The 23,168-nt window shown below is 41.1% G+C and overlaps 1 protein-coding gene across 1 annotated transcript in view; it reads right to left on the bottom strand.

The window, feature by feature from the left end:
• Positions 1-23,168, bottom strand: part of LOC149241783 (uncharacterized) — a 251,954-nt gene that overhangs the window by 196,331 nt on the left and 32,455 nt on the right. Inside the window, exon 5 of the mRNA XM_089374050.1 lies at positions 13,123-13,189. Within this exon, the coding sequence (XP_089230176.1) occupies positions 13,123-13,189 (67 nt within the window). The remainder of the gene's footprint in view (positions 1-13,122; positions 13,190-23,168) is intronic.

The raw sequence follows: 23,168 nt of genomic DNA, 5'->3' as shown, positions 1-23,168 counted from the left end.
AGTTAGTTGCAATAGAATGTCATACACAGGTCATTGAGCACGGAATCTACTTGGTTGGACATGCTACAATTGGCAGAATGTTGTTTCCTAGTATGAGGACCCCATCAAACAAATACACACCCAGATTATTGGGAGTTAAAGATGATTTCCATGCTGCTCCCATTTCCATTGCTATCTATGCAAGTTCCTGCACTCCGTCCAGCATCCAAAACTTTACATGATGTCATTGGTTGCTTGGTTATTTAAATCTTTAGGAACCCTATTGATTTTGAAGTACCTTGGACAAGTGGTTTCCCATGGGTTAGTCGCTACCTAGGGAAAAGTGTCCAAAATAATTATTTTCCTAACTGAGACTTTATAAAGTGAAAGTGACTTTATGAGTGGTGAAGTCAATGTTAAATTATAAAGTAAAAAGTGACTTTAGACATAAAGTACAATGTGGGTACTTTATTTAATGGGTGAGTTAAAAAATAGAAAGTGAGAATTAAATGCACATTTATTCTCATCCCTTGATCTAAATGAATCTAAACCATTAGATCTTAGGGTTGCCCAAAAGTCATTTAGGGAAACAAAAGGGGGAAAAGAAAAGAGAGATTGCATTCATTCTCCATGAGCAGATTGGAGAAAGGAGGCTGAGAGTTGGAGACAAGTTCTGAAAGAGAAATTTGTTGCAGCAAGCAGAAGGAGTGATTTCTGGGCAAAGTTGGGCACGGAAATCGAGGCATAGAGGATAGCAAAAGGTACAGTACGAACAATATTTAATGTTGTGAGTTGCACGTCGTTTGAGAGAAGTTTTTGAAAAAAAATACGTACGGTATAGTCTGTACAGTCGTATCTGTACAGTACATATTTTCAGCTTCAGGTAGGCACAGAAATAGAGGCAAAGTGGGCACAGTTTTCAAGGAGTTTTGGGCTGAAGAGAAAAGTTGTATTTTGTTGTTTTGTTTTATCTGCAAATGCATTTTTTCCTGAACCTAAAAGATAAATAAATTTGAAGAGCTCTCTAATAGGTTTTTCCTAGAGAAGATTGAAAGAGTCTTGCCTAGGGCTATGTTGACCAAAAATCTGTGTATTTTGATGTGCGTTGCTGGTCTGTTTATGTCCATATTTATTTTCAGCATGTGTTGATAGTCACATGTGTTTTAATCTGAAAATTTCATTTCCAGAATTCTATATGTTGAATGTATGTTTATGGGAAAGGGCATTTAACTGAATGGGAGTGATAAGGTGAAATTAAAACCAGGTTTGGATTGCAGGAAACTTTTTAGTCATCAAATTTCAACATGGTACGGAGCTACAGGCTGAAAATTGCAATTTGAACAGAAGATAGTAGTTTGAGAAAGCAAACTGATATTTTGGGATAGCGAGATGAAATTTCACACAGACTGAACTTTTGGGACAGCAAGGTGTGCTGGAAAGTTCACTTCTCCATTTTCTTGGTTTTTTAAATTTTGGACAGCGGTCATGGCTATGTTCTTAAGGATAGAGGATAGACTAGATGGGATATCCAACAATGCCATTTGGAATGACATAATTCAGACAGTGTTTGAGGAGGCATGCAGTTTGGGACATAGTGCAGCAAGTGGTTGTACCTCCTACTGCTGCAGATGAACTTGCTGAATTCACAAAAAATAATGCAAAGGCAAAAAGGATTTTGCTCTGCTAAAAGCCATGATTTGTTAGGTACTTATCAATTTTCATGTACCAAGCCCGAGGGGCTTGTTTCAGACCATAGAGTGCTTTGACTAATCTACAGACTTTCTGTTCTTGACCGGCAACCTTGAATCCTGGAGGTTGCGTCATGTAGACTTCTTCCTGTAAGTCACCATTCAGAAAAGCACTCTTTACATCCATCTGATGGACTTTCCAACTGAACTGAGCTGCTAAGGCAAGGACGAGCCGTATGGTACTCATCTTGGCTATAGGAGCAAAGGTCTCCTCATAGTCTATGCCTTCCTTCTGTGAGAACCCTCAAGCAACAAGGCGAGCCTTATACTTGTCTAGGGTTCCGTCAGCTTTGTATTTCACTTTATACACCCATTTGCAGCTAATGGGTTTCTTCCCCGCAGGAAGATCAGAAAGGGTCCAAGTGTGATTCTTCTGAAGACTCTGGAATTCAGCTTCCATAGCCTGTTCCCACTCAAGTATACCCTTAGCCTCTGAATAGGTTTGAGGCTCAAAAACACTGTGTAGGTTAGCCATAAGAGCAAAAGTTACTATAGGTTGTTCTTTGCTCTTATTTCTGGAAGTTCTACCTTCAAGCAACTCATTATCCCGGAGATCACCAATAGTTTTAGCCCACCATTTAGGCCGGAGAGTAGAAGAACCAATATTTGGAGTAGGTGGAGGAGGCTCAAGAACAACAGGAGCAGCGAGAGGAGGATTATTTTCCAAAGGGAACTCAGGTAGTGCATCATCAAATATTGATGCTGCATCATCCCTCCCATCAGGTGGACCTCACAGAAGAAGAACACTGTGAGGTTGATCCTCAGAACACTGCTTAGAAGGAGGGTACTGAAAGAACCCTTTGTCTTAATCAAATACTACGTCCCGACTGAAGATAAGATGATCAGTGTCTATATCTATTAGCCTATAGGCCTTGTGGTGATGATTGTACCCTATCATCATGAGTTTCTGGCTTTTGGAATCCAACTTAGAGCGCTTAGCAGCTGAAATCCAAACATATGCAACCAAGCCAAACACTTTGAGGTGACTGATCTTAGGCTTACGGCCAAACCAAACCTCTTCTGGAGTCTTCCCCTTAACAGCCTGAATAGGTGATCATTTAAGAAGATAAACAGCAGTAAACACTGCTTCAACCCAAAATTTGTTCGGAACACTCCTGTGTTGTAACATGGAACGAGCCATTTCAACAACCATACGGTTGTGATGTTCAACAACATTGTTCTGCTGAGGAGTGTAGGGTGTAGTTAACTGGCGTTTGACGCTATGGGTATCACAGAAGTTGGAGAAAGCAGAAGAACAAAATTCCCCCCCCCCCCCCCCCCCGTTATCTGTCCTAAGAGTTATGATATTACAGCCAGACTCTTTTTCAACTAAGGACTTAAACTTCTGAAAGATACTAAATACATCAAATTTATGTTTTAGAAAGTACACCCACATCTTTCTACTGAAATCATCTACAATAAGCAAAAAATATTTGCAACCAGTAACTGCAGATGTATTCATAGGACCACAAATATCAGCATGAATTAACTAGAGTACCTTAGATGCGCGCCAAGATTCGCCATCCTTGAATGACGACCGATGTTGCTTGCCAGCTTGATAGGTGTCGCACACTCCCAAATGCTGAGTCTGAATATCAGGTAACCTTGACACAAGTCCCTCCCGGGATAGCTGAGAGAGATACTGAATGTTTAGATGCCCATATCGTTGATGCCACAGAGTGCTGATGGGAGAAACACGCGCTACTAGAGCCACTTCTGGAGAATCACCAGTGTCAAGAAGCTTGTATAGGCCATGATCCTCTAGGCCAACAACAACCGTAAGACGAGTTTCCTTGTCAATAATGGAGCACTTGTGCGCACTGAACACCACATCGAGCTGAGGAGAGTTCCTCATAATCTGGCTGACAGACAACAGATTAATTTCCATACCAAGAACATAGTACACATTCAGGAAGATGAGTGTGCGCCCATCAGACTGGATCTGAACTGTACCTCTGCCAACCACTGTGTACTCCTCACCTCCGCCAAATACCATGGAATCATTGAAAGATGAGAAGTCAGTAAACCAGTCATGCCTGTGAGAGAAATGACATGATGCACCAGAGTCAATGTACCAGGCAGAAGACGGGGCATGATCTGAGGACCTCTTAGCCATAAAGGCGTAAAAGGCAAATTCCTTCTGCTCGGAATGTTCTGCAACATTCGCTTTCTGATGAGACCCTCCCTGCTTCTTCTGTTCAGAAGCAATCCTCTGTCGGCAATCTTTCTTCATGTGGCCAAACTTGTGACAGTAATCACACTGCACATTTTTCTTCTTAGCAAAGATCAGAAGACTGAGAAGAGCCTTTCTGTTGAAAGGACTGAGAGGACTGATATTAGGCAGCAAAATCATTTTCTGAGGAGACTAATGAAGCGCCACTACCAAACTGTTGTTTCCAACGATCCTGTTGCAGGAGTTTGGTGCATAACTCTGGAAACTTCAGATCAACATTAGTGGAGGTAATGTTGAGTGTTTCTATGAAGTGCTCATAAGGTTTTGGTAGACTTTTCAGAGTGATGACTACCATATCTTCTTCCTCCATGGTCCGACCAATGGCTTCGAGCTCATCTCGAATGTCTTTAATCTTGTTAAGATGTTCCTGTAAAGACATATGTTCGTCCATCATGATGGAGAACAACTGATTCTTTAGAAAGAAAGCTCTGCTCTTGTCGAATGTCTCGTGCAATTCCTTCAAATGTTGCCAGATTTCGGCAGTTGTCTTGCCAAAAGGAATCTATGGTAACTGATCATCAATCACAGAGAGTTTGAGAAGCATAATAGCCTCTCGATTTCGATTATCAAACATATCTTGATCTGCACTAGGTGTACCAGGACTGAGCTCTTTGCCCAAAACGAGCTAGTCAAGACGCCTATATTCAAAAATGGTCAACATTCTCTGTTCCAGATGTTATAATTGGTTCCATTAAAGTGCTAACTACCTTCCAACATCATGTTGGTTAGCGATGGCAATAACTGTGACGCCGGGCGATGGAAATGGCGATGGCAGCATTCTCACAATGATGATTCTCGGTCTTCTTAAGAGAATTCGGCTACGACCATGAAAATATTCACGTCCAGGGATATTAAAATCCCAACCCCATCAGACGCGGCGCTTTCTTTTTTTAAATTGGTCGCTCGATCAATAGCGTCGGATCAAAACAACAGCCACTCGACCAAAACAGCAGCGGCTCGATTAATACTCGGTGAATGTGGTGTTCGTCTTCGGTCTTCAGCCCCGTCGCCCACTCCTTCATGCACTTGCAGGAACCCCCACGCAATTATGCATTTCTTGTGCGCAGGGATTACATGCATAAGCCTTACGTCACATGAATGTACCCAGTAAAAAAAAAATTCAGACTCCTAGAGAGCAATTTCGAAATGAAGCACGAAATTTTTCAAACAACGAAAAATTATTTTGAAAAAAATACTCGAGCTCTGATACCATAATCAATGAATGGATTGAATTGATTTACAATGAGAAATGAAGCTCAATAAATAATACAAATGTATTTACAGAAACAGCAAGTTTCTAAAAAGAAAACTGCTAATAAGATCACAGACGATCTTATTCGAATAAAATACATAAATGAGCATTAAACACTAAAATAGCATTATTCTAATAGTTCTTAAGGATAGAGGATAGACTGGATGGGATATCCAACTATGCCATTTGGAATGACATAATTCAAACAGTGTTTGAGGATGCATGCAATTTGGGACATAGTGCAGCAAGTGGTTGTTCCTCCTACTGCTGCAGAACTTGCTGAATTCACAAAAAATAATGCAAAGGCAAAAAGGATTTTGATGGACAATCTAATGGATCATGTGGTTTTTCAGATGAGAGGAAACACATATGCATATCAGATGTGGACAGCTCTAACCACTCTCTATCAGAGTACCAATGAGAGTAGGAAGATGGTACTCAAAGAACAATTGAAGAACATTAGAATGACAAAGGCTAAAAGTGTAGTTCATTATTTTGGCAAGGTCAAACAAGTAAGTGATGATTTAACTTCTATTGTTGAGGCAGTTGCACTCACAGAGTTAGTCAGGATAGCTGTAGCAGGACTTCCTAAGTCTTGGGAGGTCTTTGGAGATGTTGTTACCTCTAGGGAGAATCTTCCCAAATGAGAAGATTATGGGATGACTGTGTGCAACATGAGATACGGAAGACTGGTAGTGGTGGGGTGAAGATAGCAGATGAGGAGGATGTAGCCTTGACAGCCGGGGGGGAGAACAAAGGGAAGGCCAAGAAAGGGGCCTCATAAAATGGGGCTAAGGGAAAGGAGAAGAAGAAGAAGAAAGATATGGATATGTCCAAAGTCAAATGTTGGGCATGTCAAAAGATGGGACACTATGCTGCTACGTGTCCTGAGAGGAAGAACAAGGGGAAGAAGGGTACTGCAGCTTCAGCAGAGGTGGAGCAGTTTGCTTCACAGTTTGACCAAGACTTTGCATTTATTACTTCTACATCTAGGAGTACATCATCCGATGTGTGGTACATAGACAGCGGGGCTTCCAGCGATATGACAAGTGCACGGGAGTTCTTTTCAAAGCTTGCAGAGAGGGCACTTGATATTGAAATTGTACTAGGAGATGACCGCACTGTGAGAGTTGTTGGTGTGGGGACTGTGACCTTTGAGAGCGAGTCTTTGCCTCCTTTGAAGGTCATGGATGTTTTGTATGTTCTGGGGATGAAGAAGAACTTGATTTCAGTATCCGCAATGGAGGAGAAGGGGTTTGACGTCACTTTCTCAAGAGCGCAGGTATTGATGCATCCCAGGGGAGCTTCCATCACTTCAACCAAAGTGATTGGAGTCCGCTTTGGGAAACTATACAGGTTTAATTTTTAGTCGGTAGGAGCATTAGTGAGTAGCACAACTGGTAGCACTCACACTAGTACCACAAGCAGTAGAGACTTGTGCGAGTTATGGCACCGGAGGATGTCGCATATGCATCATGGAGCTTTGAGAGTATTGAGGGAGATCACTACTAGAGTCCTGATTTCAGTGTCGAGCATTATGAGGTCTGCAAAGGGTGTGCTTTGGGAAAGTACACCAAGTTACCATTCCCAGCGAGCGACGACAGATCTACAGTTATACTAGACTTGATCCATATTGATGTTAGTGGTCGTATGTCTCATGTGTCTTTGGGTGGTTATGAGGATTATGTTACATTCATTGATGACTACTCTAGGAGGACTTGGATATATTTCCTGAAGACCAAGGGTGAAGTCTTCAATCACTTTGAAGAGTTCAAAGCTCTTGTGGAAAAGCAGACAGGTAGGAAGATTTGGGTTTTGAGATCAGACAATGGTGGTCAGTACACCAATGGTGGGTTTTCTGACTTCTATGCACAGTACTGCATTAGGAGAGAGTTCATGGTTCCTTACAACCCCCAGAAGAATGGGGTGTCTGAAAGGAAGAACAGAGCTATTGTTGGGGCTACTAGAGCAATGATTCATGATCAAGGGTTGCCTTTATTTTTGTGGGTTGAGGCTTGCAATACTGTTGTTTATCTTCAGAACAGGAGTCCTCACAGAGTATTGGGGAATATGACTCTAGAGGAGGCTTTCACTAGAGAGAAGCCTCATGTGGGACATCTTCGTATCTTTGGATGTCTCACATATTCTTATATCCCCAAGGAGAAGAGGACGAAACTAGAACCCATGGCAAAGAAGGGTATCTTTATGGGTTACAGTGAGACTTCAAAGGCCTATCGGATCTTCATTCCTTCTAAACGTAGAGTGGTGATTAGGAGGGATGTGAAGTTCGAGGAGGAGAGGGCCTATCGGAGATCACGAGAGTATGATGAGAGAGAGTCACAGACTTCTCCTCAACAAGGAGGTCAGGTACAGGGAGCAGGACCTCAGGGTTCTGGATCGACTGGTACAGGAGGTACCTCAGTGTCAATGACATCTGGGGCACTAGTGATGAGTTCACTAAGCACTTCTTTAGGGAGTCCACTGGTACAAAGTTCACATGGCACTTCAACTGACACAGGTGCAGGTGCCAGTACAGGTGTTGGTACAGGCACACCAGGATCAGTTGGCAGACCTTCAGTTTCATCAGGCTGGGGGGCAAAGGATGAGGTTCCCTATGGGGAAGCTTCTTCAGGGAAGAGGAGGCCCAAGTGGCTTCAAGACACCTTGAAGGAAGCGGAATCCATTGGTCCTCCGAAGAGGGTGAACAGGGAGAGTGTGCCACCTGAGCGGTTTTGCAGTTATGTAGCCAAGGCTACCAGCATTGCTGACTCTGAGCCTACTAGCTATGAGGAGGTTGTCAGTCAGGAGGTATGGAGAGAGCCAATGGTGGAGGAGTATGCCTCTATCATTAGGAACAATCTCTGGGAAGTGGTGCCTCAACCTAAGGGCAAGTCAGTTGCGACTTCCAGGTGGCTCTACAAGATCGAGCATGTTGCGGATGGCAGCATTGAGAAGTTCAAGGCGAGGTTTGTGGCTAGAGGGTTCTCATAGATAGAGGGAGTTGACTATGATGAGACCTTCGCTCTCGTAGCGTGGTACACTTCTATCCGGTCCCTTATTTCTATTGCTGCAGAAATGGGTTGGTAGATCCATCAGATGGATGTGAGGACCGCATTTCTGAATGGAGTTATAGAGGAGGAGGTATATGTTGAGCAGCCACAGGGCTTTGAGGTACTTAGGCGAGAGACCCATGTATGTCGATTGAGGCGAGCACTCTACGAACTTAAGCAAGCTCCGAGAGTTTGGCATTCGAGGATTGATACTTACTTACCGCAGATGGGTTTCACGAAAAGTGATGCAGATCCGAACCTATACTACATTGTTGTAGGGGATGATCTGCTCATTCTTGTGTTGTATGTTGATGACTTGTTCATTACTGGGGCAAAGAGAATGATTAGTGATTGCAAGGAGAATCTTTCTATGGAGTTTGAGATGGAGGACATTGGGATGATGCATTACTTTTTGGGGCTTGAGGTGTGGCAGGAGGAGGAGCATATCTTTCTGGAGCAGGGGCAGTATGTTATGGATGCGTTGAGCAGATTTCACATGGCAGACAGTAGACCCATGTCTACACCTATGATCACCAACAAGAAGAAGCTTCATGCTTCAGATTCTAGTTTGGTAGATCCCACATTGTACAGGCAGCTTATTGGGTCATTGATGTATCTGGTCAACACTAGGCCAGATATATGCTTTGCAGTGAACACACTTAGCCAGTTCATGGTTGAGCCCAGAAGGGCGCACTGGGTAGCTGCAAAGCACATTCTTCACTACGTGCAAGGGACTGTTGATTATGGTCTGGACTATAGGCGGGGAGATGGAGTCAGGTTGGCAGGTTACAGAGATGCAGTTTTGGCAGGTTGTGCTTCAGACAGGAAAATCACTTCAGGGTGTTGCTTCGGATTGGGTTCGACAGTTGTGTTGTGGTTCAGTCGAAAGCAAAAGTCAGTTTCTTTGAGCTCTTCTGAGGCTTAGTATATCACTGCTAGCCAGGCTAGTTATGAGGCCATTTGGCTTCGCAAGTTATTGTATGGCCTATTTGATCAGGAGTTGGGACCGACGATTATTCCCTGTGATAATCATAGTTGCATTAAACTCACAAAGAATCCAGTGTTTCAAGACAGGTCAAAACACATTGACATCAGATATCATTTCATCAGGGACTATGTTCAGAAAGCGGTGGTGAAGCTGGAGTATATATCAACAGATGAACAGGTGGCCAATGTTCTCACAAAGTCCTTGCCAAGAGTCAAGCATGTCCATTTCAGGGTCAAGATGGGTGTGGTGAGAAACACTTTCCTCGGTAAGAGGGAGTGTTGATTTTTAAAGTACCTTGGGCAAGTGGTTTCCCATACCTAGGGAAAAGTGTCCAAAATAATTCTTTTGCTAACTGTGACTTTATAAAGTGAAAGTGACTTTATAAGTGGTGAAGTCAATGTTAAATTATAAAGTGAAAAGTGACTTTAGACATAAAGTACAATGTGGGTACTTTATTTAAAGGGTGAGTTAAAAAATAGAAAGTGAGAATTAAATGCACATTTATTCTCATCCCTTGATCTAAATGAATCGAAGCCATTAGATCTTAGGGTTGCCCAAAAGTCATTTAGGTAAACAAAAGGGGGAAAAGAAAAAAGGGACTGCATTCATTCTTCATGAGCAGATTGGAGAAAGGAGGCTAAAAGCTAGAGACAAATTCTGAAGGACAAATTTGTTGCAGCAAGCTGAAGGAGTGATTTTTGGGCAAAGCTGGGCATGGAAATCGAGGCATAGAGAACATAGAAGGTACAATACAAAGAGCATTTAATGTTGTGAGTTGCACGTCATTCGAGAGAAGTTTTTGAGAAAAAAATGAAAAAAAAATCGTACAGTCCATACGGAATCCGTACAGTCATATCCATATAGTACATATTTTCAGCTTCAAGTGGGCATGGAAATCAAGGCACAGTGGGCACGATTTTCAAGGAGTTTTGGGCTGAAGAGATAAGTTGTATTTTGTTGTTTTGTTTTGTCTGCAAATGTATTTTTTCCTAAACTTGAAAGATAAATAAATTTGAAGAGCTCTTTACCAGGTTTCTCCAGAGAAGATTGAAGGGGTTTTCCCTGGGTCTAAGTTGACCGAAAATCTGTGTATTTTTATGTGTGTTTCTAGTCTGTTTATGTCGATATTTATTTTCAGCATATGTTGACAGTCCCATGTGTTTTAATCTGAAAATTTCATTTCCAAGATTCTATATGTTGAATGTATGTTGGTATGTTGAAATTAAAACCTGGTTGGGATTGCAGGAAACTTTTTAGTCATCAAATTTCAACAAACCTGAGACTCTTCTCATCTCGGCCATCTGTTCTAAGAACTTCTTCATGTGATTGGACCATTCAAATTACATATGCATGGTGTTATTTATTCATAAACCCTATGCAATACAAACAAAATGTACATTGTCCATGATCCTCATCCTAACAATTATTACTCCAGAGTGACCCTTGGAAGGCTCAATCCTAGGCATTGGAAACAATGTATGCATATGTTTGTGTCATCTTATTTACATGCAGGTGTACTTCCATCGATGGTTAGGAGCATGTATATCATAGACTTTCCTTAAAATACAAGTGTCAAGCAACTCATAGGAAAAGGATTCATCATGTCAAGAAGACAGTATGTGTTGAAATTTGTAACTAGGTTCGGTCTTCATAATATCTCTTGTAATATTGATTTTATATATTTGATGTAAAAGAGAAAGAAAATTTATTATTGTTATTTTATAGCATGGGTTGCATGCTCAAGGATAATTTATTTGTAGGTCAAGCACCCATTGTGTGCTTCTAGGGTTTTGTCATATAGTCAAAGGAGGCAAGAGTCATTGTGATATGTAATAGACCTTATTGGGCAAGTCAAAAGTATTTAAATTGAGTCAAAATGTGTAAAAGTCTCCTTCCAAGACCAAGTCGGCCTACAAGAGAACAAGTAGGCCTGCAAGATAACAAGTCGGCCTCATTAGGCCTCATTAGGATAATTCATACTCCTTGAAACCTATTTATAAGAAGGATTCGACCTCATTTGGGAGACAATCAATCAAGCTCAATCAAGAGATAAGAAAAGAAGTCAAAAGCCAGTGAAGAAGAGGAGAATTAAAGGAACAAAGATCGAAGTTTTTGAAATCTGATTTTGGGCCACATTATCCCACACATGCGAAGAAATTAGGGCACACTTTGTTGCTACAAGACCGAATTGCAGATCTACTAAAAGAAGCCGAAATTTGGATCAATTTTGAAAGCATCATTACCTAGAAGAAAAGGGCAAGTCGAACGAAGAAAAGAGACACATTTTCTGCCATATTTTCACCCACACATGCAAATTAGGGTTTCTGCATTAAGGCCGAAATCTGCAGTCAGAAGTTGCAGGTCCGAACTTGAGATCAGAAGTGAAGTTGCAGCAGTTTTGAAGCAATTTGACTTGGGTTGACTTTGTGAAAGAAAAGCTCATCTAAAAGAAGGTTGACTTGGTCTTGGAGGGGTCTTGGTCTAGGGTCTAAAGGTCTTGGAATTCGTCATTTGAAGATTCTATAAGAAGAGAAGAATTCTTGTGGGTTTCCTCTCTAGGAGAGGTTTTGGCCCTGACTAGCAGCCTACATCTTGTGTCCATTTGCTCTATTGATCTTCATATTTTGGTAGTTGTTTGATGATAAGAACACCATAATAATCAAGATAAGAAGCAAATATAAGTACATCAAGTTAAAGTAAAAGAATATCACAAGCAGTTATCAAAGATAAGAGAAATCACACCCAATCTAGCTGCCCTAGATTTCTTAACAATATGCACACTGGCAAGCAGAATTTCATCCCAATTCTCTTGCCAGCAACATTTCATGTCATAGTCCACAAAAGAAATTTCATCTCTTAAAATAAAATGCATAGCACAGCTCTTTATACAGATGTTTCCATCATATCGATGGTCAGTCAATTGCCACATGTGGCAATTGCCAATTAGACACAATCATTGATAACTAACCAGTTTAATTCTCTAGCATTTAAGCCTTTCTGTCATCCTCAACAACAGAGGTTCTCCCATATCAAACGATACATGGGACATTTCCCCTTGAATACATATAGCTATATCAAAATAGCCAACAATTGATTGTCCCCTTAGATCAGAAGTTACAGCCACTGATGCCTAGTCATCAACTACTTTGTGCAAAAGCACTGATCAAATACAGAAATGATTTTCCAGTAATCAGTCCATCCTCTTGGGAAACTGACAAACTGCCTGCTTGTGAAAGACAGTTTGTTCAATGTTAGCCAACAAACTATTCGTTTCTGACTGATAAGTTGTAAGCTTACAAGAAACAATCAAAAACTTGCAATCAAGTCATTGTTCAAATCCAAATAGATGACCATTTAACTTTGTGAACCTTGTTATTCTTCTTTTCAACCCATGTCATTATACTCATCATATGCATGACCAATTACACTAGATACACTGTTAACTGATTCTCATCATTCATTATTCCTCAAAGAAAACATTAGGGAAAACAAAGATCTGCCCCTCAAGTCACGAAAATCACTTAAAATTATCAGAAAAACAATACCCTTAATGGTCAAAGACAAACGAAAAAAGCAATACCCCTTATGGTCAAAGGGAAACAAAACATGACCATGAGCCTTTAGCATGCACACAAATGCATAACAGTTAAAGAGCTGTATAAAAAATCGATTACCTTTTCTTCTGTAATTCAGTTACGGATTTTAGGATCCTTATTCTATGATGTTCTGGTACAAAACACACAATCTGATATGTGACTTGTACAAGTTCAGAACATGCATAAAGAAATACACAGGTTCCCTCTCAGCACAATAACCATCAAAAGTAAGAATTAATTGATAAAGCCACAGAGAGTGTCAATTTGATGACTTACCTCCCACTGCTGTTGCATAATTTTCTCTTGTTTCTGCTTTGCTTTTACATTATTTGAAGGCCTTAACCTGAATAAAGATGTAATCAAAATTTCACTTAGCAAAGAATATAAATCAGCTATATATTAAAATGGTGGAAAGTAACAAATCCCTTTCATGAAAAACATGAATCACCAACCAATCACAGAGAAACAAAGAAAACAGGACAAGAAAAAGTGGCATCCGACTCATCAAAACATTGTAATTGATATTTTAGGCCAGCCTTCTGTTTAAGGCACAACCATGATCATGTAACATCACAGAGATTTCTGATCAAACAGAAAAAAACTTTGAATGTGCAGGGTTTTATAGTTGGTAATCATGTTGTTCATGCAATTTTTCTGGATATAAACTGTGTAGAGTTTTCGAGTGGACATTCCACCCATCACCAGGGACACATAAAGCTTGAATATAACTAGGTAGAAGGCAACAATAAACACCGTCACAAACCCCAATTAAATAAACTAAACACCTAGCCATATTCAGTTAATGATTGAGTAGCATTATGAATTCTCTAGCCAAACGGTTGGTAGTTCACCTTTTGTTGGCTTCAAAGTAAATATCAGCCACAGGTACCAATGTTACTAAGACAAGCTTGGACTAGTGCTGATATCAAATCAGTCACAGTTCTGAGGGGTCTATGCCTAATAGTTGTCAACTTTTGGTTGCTCGAAAAGTTTTTTCCAGTGCTCCATTGGGACACATCCTCCAAGGTGGTGGGTGCACTCCCCATGTTTCCCGCACTCCGAGGACTGGGGGACACCTCAGGCAAAATTTCTCCATGTCCCCCATTGGGGGAAACTTGCGTAAACACATGGGGAAACGTTTTTCCGGTGTGGGGAACACGTTTCCCCAAAAAAGGGACATCTGAGCAGCCTCCCCACCCCCCCAAGAAGTGTTGAAGTTTGTAGCTCGGGCAAGTACTTCTGCACAGGCCTTGTGTCTAGGCATGCAGAAGTCGCCCACACATCACCTTAGAATATTTGTTGATGTAACTTAGCCTGAGTTTAACTTAGGAAAAAACACATAATTATCTGTTGGTTTTTTGAGCTAAAAATAAAATTTAGATAAAGTAAATTATTTACTTTAATGATTAAGTTTTAATCTTAGCCGATCTCAAATGAGGCGAGATCTAATCTTGGTCATCCATCACTTTGAGATTAGGGTTAGGTTTAGGATTAGGGTTTTGGCTCAATGTAAAGTTATAAAGGCTTGGCTAAGGTGAGGAGAAGACACAACGGCAGCAGCACAAGATTGAGAAAAGCTTCTCAGTGAACGTGTGTTGGGTCCGAGAGAGTGCAGAGAGGCTGGTGATCAGTTTTGTAACCTATAATTTCTTAGTTGGGCCATTATCCCTGGACGAGAGCCCAAGTAAGTTCTGTGATAAATTTTAATTAATAAAGAATTGTTGATTGGGCAAAAATTTGTTTATGTGTATGTGGTTCAAATCAAATTGTTGCTTTCACTATATTTTTTTGTGTTAGGAATCTGGTCATGTATTCGTTCAAATAATAATTATTGGGAATTGAATATCGAGTGTTGGGTTCAATAAAATTCTAAAACGTCGGACTCTTGGGTGCTCCCCCCAAATTTTTTGTCCAACAATGAATGAAAATAAAAAATAAAAATAATAAGAGATAGAACTTTTAGGAGTCTAGGACCATGGTAATTAATGATAATATTAAAAGCAGTAGTCTAACAGTTAGACATTTTTCCCTTTTCCAATCAACTTATCCAGTCAATTTTGACTGAAATATGGCAGGAATTTCTTGGAATCTTAAGTTTCAGTGATGTAATCAGTCGAAATCGAGTGCCCCGTGGGTTTTTTAGGACACTAAATCCATTTACACACTCAAAAACACATTTTAAACAACTTAAATTCATGATTTTGCCAAAAATCGTATCATTGGATTCCAGCAAAAAAGGCAAATTGTGGAGTTGGAGATGCACGCTTTCTAAGGGAGCAGAAGTTGCAGTGATCAGCAGAAGAGGTGAGGCAAAGTACCTGCCAGATGTGTTTAAGGAACATCCTTCCACATGACCAGGAACAAGAAGAATTCCAGCCACCTAAAGGAGGAAGGACATACATTTTCATATTGAGCTAGGAGATGATGGTCAGTATGCAGGTAGAGGAGTTGGTACTGTTAGTTTTCAGAGAAAGTAAGGTAATCCTCTTCATCTCAAAGATGCTCTCTACGTTCCAAGATTGATGCAAAATCTTGTTTTGATAGCTTCCGTTGAGGACAAGGGTTATAATGTCATCTTCAGCAGAGGTAAGCCTTACCTCCAGCACATAGCTTCTAGATGTAAGAAGCAAATAGGTGTGAGGAAGAAGAATCTTTACAAGCTTCAGGTAGGGACAGGTGCAGCCTTGAGCAGCAAGGCAGGGAGTTCTCAGAGTAGAGATGTAGTGGTTGAGTGAGAGCAGGACAAAGCTCTAAAGATGGAGCCTCAGCCAGTATATTATTTTGAGTCTAAGCTAGTCGGCAGTTAAGCTGAACAGCAAGATGATGAGGAGCATAGCCTAGGGCAAGTGGAGGTAGCCACTTAGTCAGAGACTCCTAGTATAGGGAGAGATCGTGCCAAGTGGGCAAAGGATTTGGTTAAGGGAGATCATAAGAGAGTTGAATCTTCCAATATCACTTCCAGCCAGAGGAAGCAGCCACATAGGTACACAGGGTATATGGCACTTATGACTGAAGTGATAGACTCACAGAGCATGGTTGGAAAGAACGGGTCTTTAGATTAGTCTTTGTAGAAGAAAGCAGGGAAGCCTTCAAGTTCAGAGGAAGCAGTTGCAGCAACGGAAAACGTGGTATTGTTGGAGACAGATCCAGGTGGACGAGGTTCTTCCAAAAGCGCCTTCCTCATTAAGAGGGAGTGTTGAAAATTGTAGCAAGAAAGGTCCTTCTTTGACTTGTGCCTTGGTCAAAGAGACCAGACGTAGTTTTTCCTTAACATGCACAAGTTTCTAAAAATCAGCGTGAGTTCCTATAAGTTAGGGCATTTCATGAAGCAGTTTGATTGATATGCAAGAGTGGAAGGCTCAGTTGTTGTCTTCTAGTGCGAGTTTGATTGGGAGAAGGACGAGTGATTGAGACGAGATGAGTTTCATGAGTCAATTGCATCTAGTTAACTCATCAATCACAAGTCAACTTCCTAAAATACAACTTGCCAGATTTAGCCTACGTGAATTGCTTATAAAGAGGTCAAAAGGCACAATTGCAATCAGCGGTTTTGCTCACGAAGGATTGTGACAAGACACAGAATTGTGAGAGTTTGCACCAATTTGTGTGTGAGAGCCTTGCTGGTAGAGTGTATTTTGGAGGGTACAATACACAGTGATAGAGAGACCTTCTTGCAGCCAGATTTGTGCTAGGAAATAGGAGATCTCCTGCGAAAGGAAAGAGGGCCAAGTAGGGCGCAAGCTAGGAGGAATTGGGTCAAAGTTGTAGCAAGGTGTTTCTAGCTAGTGTAGCAGTGAGAACGAGTTAGTTATCAATGTGATAAATTGCCCTATAAGAGATCTAATTACTCAGATTCTATCAATAAATTCTACAACAAAGGAGAGGGTTTTCCTAGTTGGGTTTCCCTACAAAAATAATTGTGCATTTGTGTGGTTGTGTCCTTATCTCTGTGATTATTCCACTTCTTATCTATTGTTAAGAAAATTTTGTGCCTAGGTGTAAGAATGTTTAGTTTCAAATTGTTCATCATAGCAGATGCGGGATTTTCAAGGAAAATTAACATCCTCAGAGAGGAAACCACTATCTTTATGAAACAAATTTGGCTCAAGATTATCCATTCAAATATCCCGACGTCCCCTAGATTTGAAAGTTATCACTTGGTAGGTTTCCATACCAAGGCTCAATTCAATCACATTTGTAGTGTCTACCAATTTTTCCATGTTGGGTATTGTAGCGTGTGGAATGCAAGTGTGTGAATCTCCTTCATAGGTTATGTAATGCAAGTGGGAGATCTTGGGGTTTGAAAGTTGGTGTGATGTTGGCTTGTTTGGAAACTCCAAGGATTGGTTTGTGGAGCTTGATGGGATGCCTTGCTTGGCCTTTGTATTGTTGATGTGTCTATAGTGATTGTGGATGGCCTTGATAAGATTTGGATGCATCCTAGATCAAGATGCGTTAAATGAACTTGTACTACTAGCGTGGACTAAGCTAAGATTTGTGTATAGACATACATCTTGCCCTAATGGCTATTGAAATGATCTATACTTGAAGTCTTTGTAGTGTCTACATTCTTGAGTTTGCCTAGAAATAGTGTTGGGAAGATTTGAAGTTTCTTGCAGGGTAGTTAAAGAAATTATTTTTTCTTTTTTATTTTTCTTAAAATACTTCTTATATTCACATAAATATATTTACATCATCAAATAAAACTAAGGATGAAAGAGTATATAAGATGGTATTTACAACCTCTTTCTTACTGCTAGAAAACAACAAATAAAATCTTAGAAGGCATTAGGCTCTAACAATTTGGTGTCCTTGCTAAGCAACCAAAATCTATATGCATAACTCCTTTGTCCCTTATGACAAAAGATAATAACAAAGAACATACCCTGTTCTCAAAAACACATTTGCACCAAAGTTTCCATATGACAAAGAAAGTAGAAATTCTCTAACAATGCCAAATGCCTGTAATAGAGGAGCAAACTGAGGACATGGAGTCACTAAACAAGACTATGCACCAATGTAATCTCCATTAAAGAACAATCACATGCTCTATCTATAAAATGTCCCAACAATGCCTAGAAAATGGGAAATACCATAACATATGCTTCATTGTTTCAAAAAGGTATCAAATGTAGCAAAGACCATCTAAGAGACCAGTTTTCAACATTTAAGACTTAAAATAAAGTTGTTGATAAATTACTAGCCATGTAACCACCTGAAAACTATAATACAACCACATAGAACCAACATTGAGCAACATTTAAATCCACCACCTTTGAGCATCAAAAGATACCACAATGCATTAAGCACAAGGCCAAGCTCATGATGTTGACGCAAAATGCAATACAACTTACGTGAGAAGTACGAAAATAATGTACACTCAAGAGTCAAAACTTCACTCCTAGTTACACCATAGGGATCCTGGCATATTAATATTCATCTTGAAAGGTCCTCCTACAAGATGAGGCTAACAATCTCCATGATAGTGAGCCAATTAGCAGAGAATGGAACATATTCACGCGCTAAAGTTTGTCAATCATTCCAAGCGCATGCATTTGCATCCCGTTATACCCTTTAAAGAAAGATCACCTTCTTGCTTTGTCATCATGCCTTGAAACATGGTGATATAGGTGTCCTATATTGTTAATTTTTGGTATGTTCTATGCTTAAGAGCAATTTACTTCAATTTTCTTGTTAGCCCAATATCAATATCCAGTTTAGCAATTACATCAGCATGTTAGTAAAATGCAGATAGAACATAAACATAAACAGTGGAAGACAAGCCAAGACAAGAGGACACAAGATGTGGCACCAGCCAGGGACAAACCCCAATGTGGGGAAACCCTTGATAAATTCTTCTTATATTCTTCAATAGTTTAGCAAAGAGAGAGATAGTACAAATATACAAAACTGATATTTTATGACAACAACAGTAAGGCCTTGACCAGAGAAGTCAATGTTGGTCAAACAGGATAGAAATATTCCTCTAAGTGGCTTGGTCAAACCTAGCCAACATCAGCCTTCAATAGTAAGCTCAATGCACCCAAAAACTACATATCTAGTTCTGCTCCTAGGAAGATCCTTCAACTCCTCGGAAGATGATACATATGGCACCAATAGGATGCTAAACCAAAAATGGTGACCAAGCCAACATCGGCCTTCAACAGTGAGCTCAATGCACCCAAAAACTACACAGCTAGTTTTGCTCCTAGGAAGATCCTTCAACTCCTCGGAAGATCATGCATATGGCACCAATAGGATGCTAAACCAAAAATGGTCAAACCTTGACCCAATACATCTCCCAAAACATTGTTGATCTCTTGTTGCACTTGTTGTCACTGCTCCATGAGTTAGGGCATCAACCTTCAGCCCTCATCCTCCACGCAGTCAATAAAGAAGGCCTTCTAAGGTTGCGGTGTACCAAGGAGAGACTCCACCACTGCCACGTTGTCCAAGTCTGGTAGAACAGCCTTTGCTGCTGGCTATGGCCTGCAACCTAACCCAGCGCAAGTTAGGCCTATGGTTCTCCATCAAACAGCACCCAACAACATCAACGCAGTAGTATTAGTCCTACAAGAACTCGTCTTTGCTGTCAACACTTTCTAGCACCCAATTGTATACATACGCTGATATGATCTTAGCCTATAGAGCAGATCTCTTCAACGCATTACTTTACTTTATGAATGTGGCTTACCAACCTTGCAAACAGTCCTTAAGGCATGCCCTAGATAGCTTCTTTCAACACACTGTCACCTACAGCAAACCGAAATTCTACGTTGTCCTTCCAGTCTTCTTTATGCTTATATTAAGGTTCCTTCTTTGTTGCGGATTAGGGCCTCTCTTTGTTGTGGCTAGGGCTCCTCTTGACTGCGGCTTAGGGCTCTTCTTGACTATGGCTTAGGGCCTCTTCTTGACTACGGATTAGGGCCTACTTCACTCCGGATAGGGGCCTTCCTTTTGACTACGGATAAGAGCCTCTCTTGATTGCAGCTAGGGCTCCTCTTCATGAATGCGGATAAGGCTTCTCTGATCTTTCTTTCCACCATGTCCTCCTTGTGAGACGACAAACCCAAACATGTGGAGAGAGAGATCATGAGATAATGTGCTCCTCAAATGACTTGAGGTCTCCTCTATTTAAATGTGAGGTTGAGGTTGAGCTGGGGGTAAAAGTGCATGTTTAGCTTGCTGGCCGACATTGACAAATTGTCAATAATATGAATAAATCCATATCTCCATAAATACATGTCAGAATCAGATGATCTTTAGATCAATCCTACACCTCTCGGAAAGAGGAATCCAAGAAAAATATCAGTTGCCATAAATAAGGTGACCCACATGGAGTACGGCCCTAGTTGCCAATTGTAACACTCCCTCTCAACTATGGAGAACTCCATCTGTCAGTCGATATTATCTCTGCCATCAATGCACTGCTCTTCTTTGCTCTGCTTAACTATGAAGAAGAAGAAGTGATCGAGAATGTATCATACCATTCACTATTGACCCAAAGTCAATCCCATATAAAGAGATTGTCTCATACCACTCTTACTGATCCGAAGTCCCATATAAAGAGATTGTCTCATACCACTCTTACTGATCCGAAGTCAATTCCAGATAAGATAGAGTGTGCCATACCACTCTTATTGACCCGAAGTCAGTTCCGATTGATCCCAGATCAATATCATCCTAGCATAGGGAGTATGGTAGTAGACATTGCGTCCATCGATAGTACTATGGTCCCTATCCTCATTTCCCTACTCATTGGCCAGATGAGAGGTACTTCCCATGAGTCCCAAACCGCATGGGTAGGATGTCTCAATAGGAGAAGGATGAACCACTCATCCTGCCTACATGTCACCATGGGGTATCACAGGGGAAGGCTGAACCACTCACCCTGTACACAACAAATCACTAGGGGAAGGCTGAACCACTCACCCTATGATTGTGTCTCAACAGGAGAAGGATGAACCACTCATCCTGCCTACATAGCAAACCACTAGGGGAAGGTTGAACCACTCACCCTATGGTTGCTCATTGCTCCAAGAAGTACCCCAAGCCCCTGAAGCTCTCAAAGCTCAATATCCATATCATACAAGGACTCTCAGAAGAGGGTCTCTCCACGACTCCAAGTTGTTCTCGGAAAGTCAAGAATTTGACCTTTCCCAGGCGCTTTGTCAAAATATGAGCGACCTGCTCATCAGTCCCAATGTGTTGAAGCCTTAATGCGCCTCATTTTACCATATCCCGGATAAAGTGGTACCTGATGTCTATGTGCTTGTTGCGATCATGAAATACGAGATTCTCTGATAATCGGATCCCACTATGGTTGTCGCAGAGGATCACGGTGGTATCCAGCACGTATCCAAACAGCTCACTGAAGAGCTTCCTTAGCTAGATAGCTTCACAGGATGCCATACTCACAGCTATGTATTCGGCCTTAGCGATGCTCAAAGCAACCAACTTCTACTTCCTGCTCATCCAAGATATCGAAGCAAAACCCAAAGAGAAACAGCACCCAGAAGTGTTCTTGCGATCCACCACACTGCCTGCCCAATTAGCGTTAGAATAACCATGCATCCTTACATTTTCAACAATGTATCTCAGTCCATGAGTGATTGTGCCCTGAAGATATCTCAGAAGATTCTTGGCACCAATCAAATGTGAGTGATGAGGCAAACCATATATTGGCTCAACATGTTAACTGCAAAGCATATATCCGGACAGGAGTTCACCAAGAACATCAGTGCTCCTATGAGTTGATAATACTCAAAAGCATTTCCCAATTCGGATCCAGCAGCACTACCGCATAACTTCTTAAAGTTAAGCTCCATCGAGGTAGTCACAGGCTTGCAATCCACCATTCCAGATCTTTCCAATATCTTCACAACATATTTTCCTTGAGATAGGAAAATTTCTCCTAGCTTTTGCCAGATCTCCAACCCTAGGAAGTAGTGCATCAGTCCTAGGTCCTTCATCTCAAATTCGGAAGCCAACTCCCTCTTACATTTGTAAATGAGAGGGTCTGCACCTGCTAGAAAGAGGTCATCCACATAAAGCACCAGTATGAGAGGTCTATCATCTTCAACCTTAGAGTAAAGGTTCGGGATCAACTTCACTTCTAGTGAATCCCAGCTTCATCAGATAGCTATCAATCCTCTCATACCAAGCCTAGGGTGCTTGCTTCAACCCAAAGAAAGCTTTCTTTAACCTGCATATATGAGATTCCCAATCATGAACCTCAAACCCCTTTGGTTGTTTCACATAGACTTTGAGTGACGGAACCAGGTGAACACTTCATCCTTCCAAGAGTTTACGGGCATCATACCAGATATATTGGAGTGGATCAATTGCAATACATCTGTAGTCTTGCTATTATTTGAGGGGAATGGTCCCCTTGTAAGTTTTTCCTTGGTACATCCCGGACATACACCTTCATGTTCTACTTTGAATTCGGGCATCCTGTCAACATCTGTCTCACATCGGGTAGGGCCTTATAATGAAGATGGGCAAACTTCCGGTGCCATAGTTCAGATTGTAGAGATGTGTCGCAAGCTATGAAACCGGATTCGTTCATACCCCCTGGCGAATCCCGAATCGGTCGAATCCGACACGATTCTGGTCGGATTCGTGTCCAAATTGAAGGGCACGTCGTGTCATTTTCTGACACGTCGTGTCACTAACGTGCCGCAATTTTCCCAAATCGTGTCACGATTTTTGTGCGTGTCCTGTCTTTCTGATTCGTTTTGCTAGGTTTTAAACGGCTTGGTTGACGGGTATGCAAAGACAGTTGGTGCGGCAAGTTGTGTTGTTGCGGCGAGACAAGGAGCGGACTCTCAGCGCTGAGCGAGGAGAATCGACCTGTAACCCGAAAAGAATTCTCCTTCTCGACTCTTCCTTTGAACGTAAGAAAGTTCAAATAAGGATGAAGATGAAGAAATAGCGAGACACAGGGAAATTTATAGGCATGGCAACTTGACTGGCCAGAGAGGCCGAGGGTCACTTTTCTCTGTAATCCAACACTCCATCAAACATTTAAATAATATATGCTAGCATGTCCGTCAGTTCCATTAAAGTAACAGAACATCGTTTTCGATTTTATGAAAAATTTACCACGGAACGCGTCATGTCTCTCGAACTATGAAAATAAAATTTAATGGCGGTCTCCTTCGCAATTATGAATATAAAATCTAATGGCGGCCTCCTTCGCAATTATGAATATAAAATTTAATGGCGTTAGTGATTGGGCATCAGCAGCTAAATTTCAGATGAGAAATAGTGAGGCAAGTTGAGTTATGACGTTGTGGCGATAGGAACATTCATATGAT

The sequence above is a fragment of the Pinus tabuliformis genome, chromosome 8 (assembly GCF_031772625.1).
Source record: "Pinus tabuliformis cultivar Carrire ecotype Pingquan chromosome 8, CPIR1, whole genome shotgun sequence".
NCBI lineage: Eukaryota > Viridiplantae > Streptophyta > Pinopsida > Pinales > Pinaceae > Pinus > Pinus tabuliformis.
This window is presented reverse-complemented; position numbering and strand designations above follow the sequence as displayed.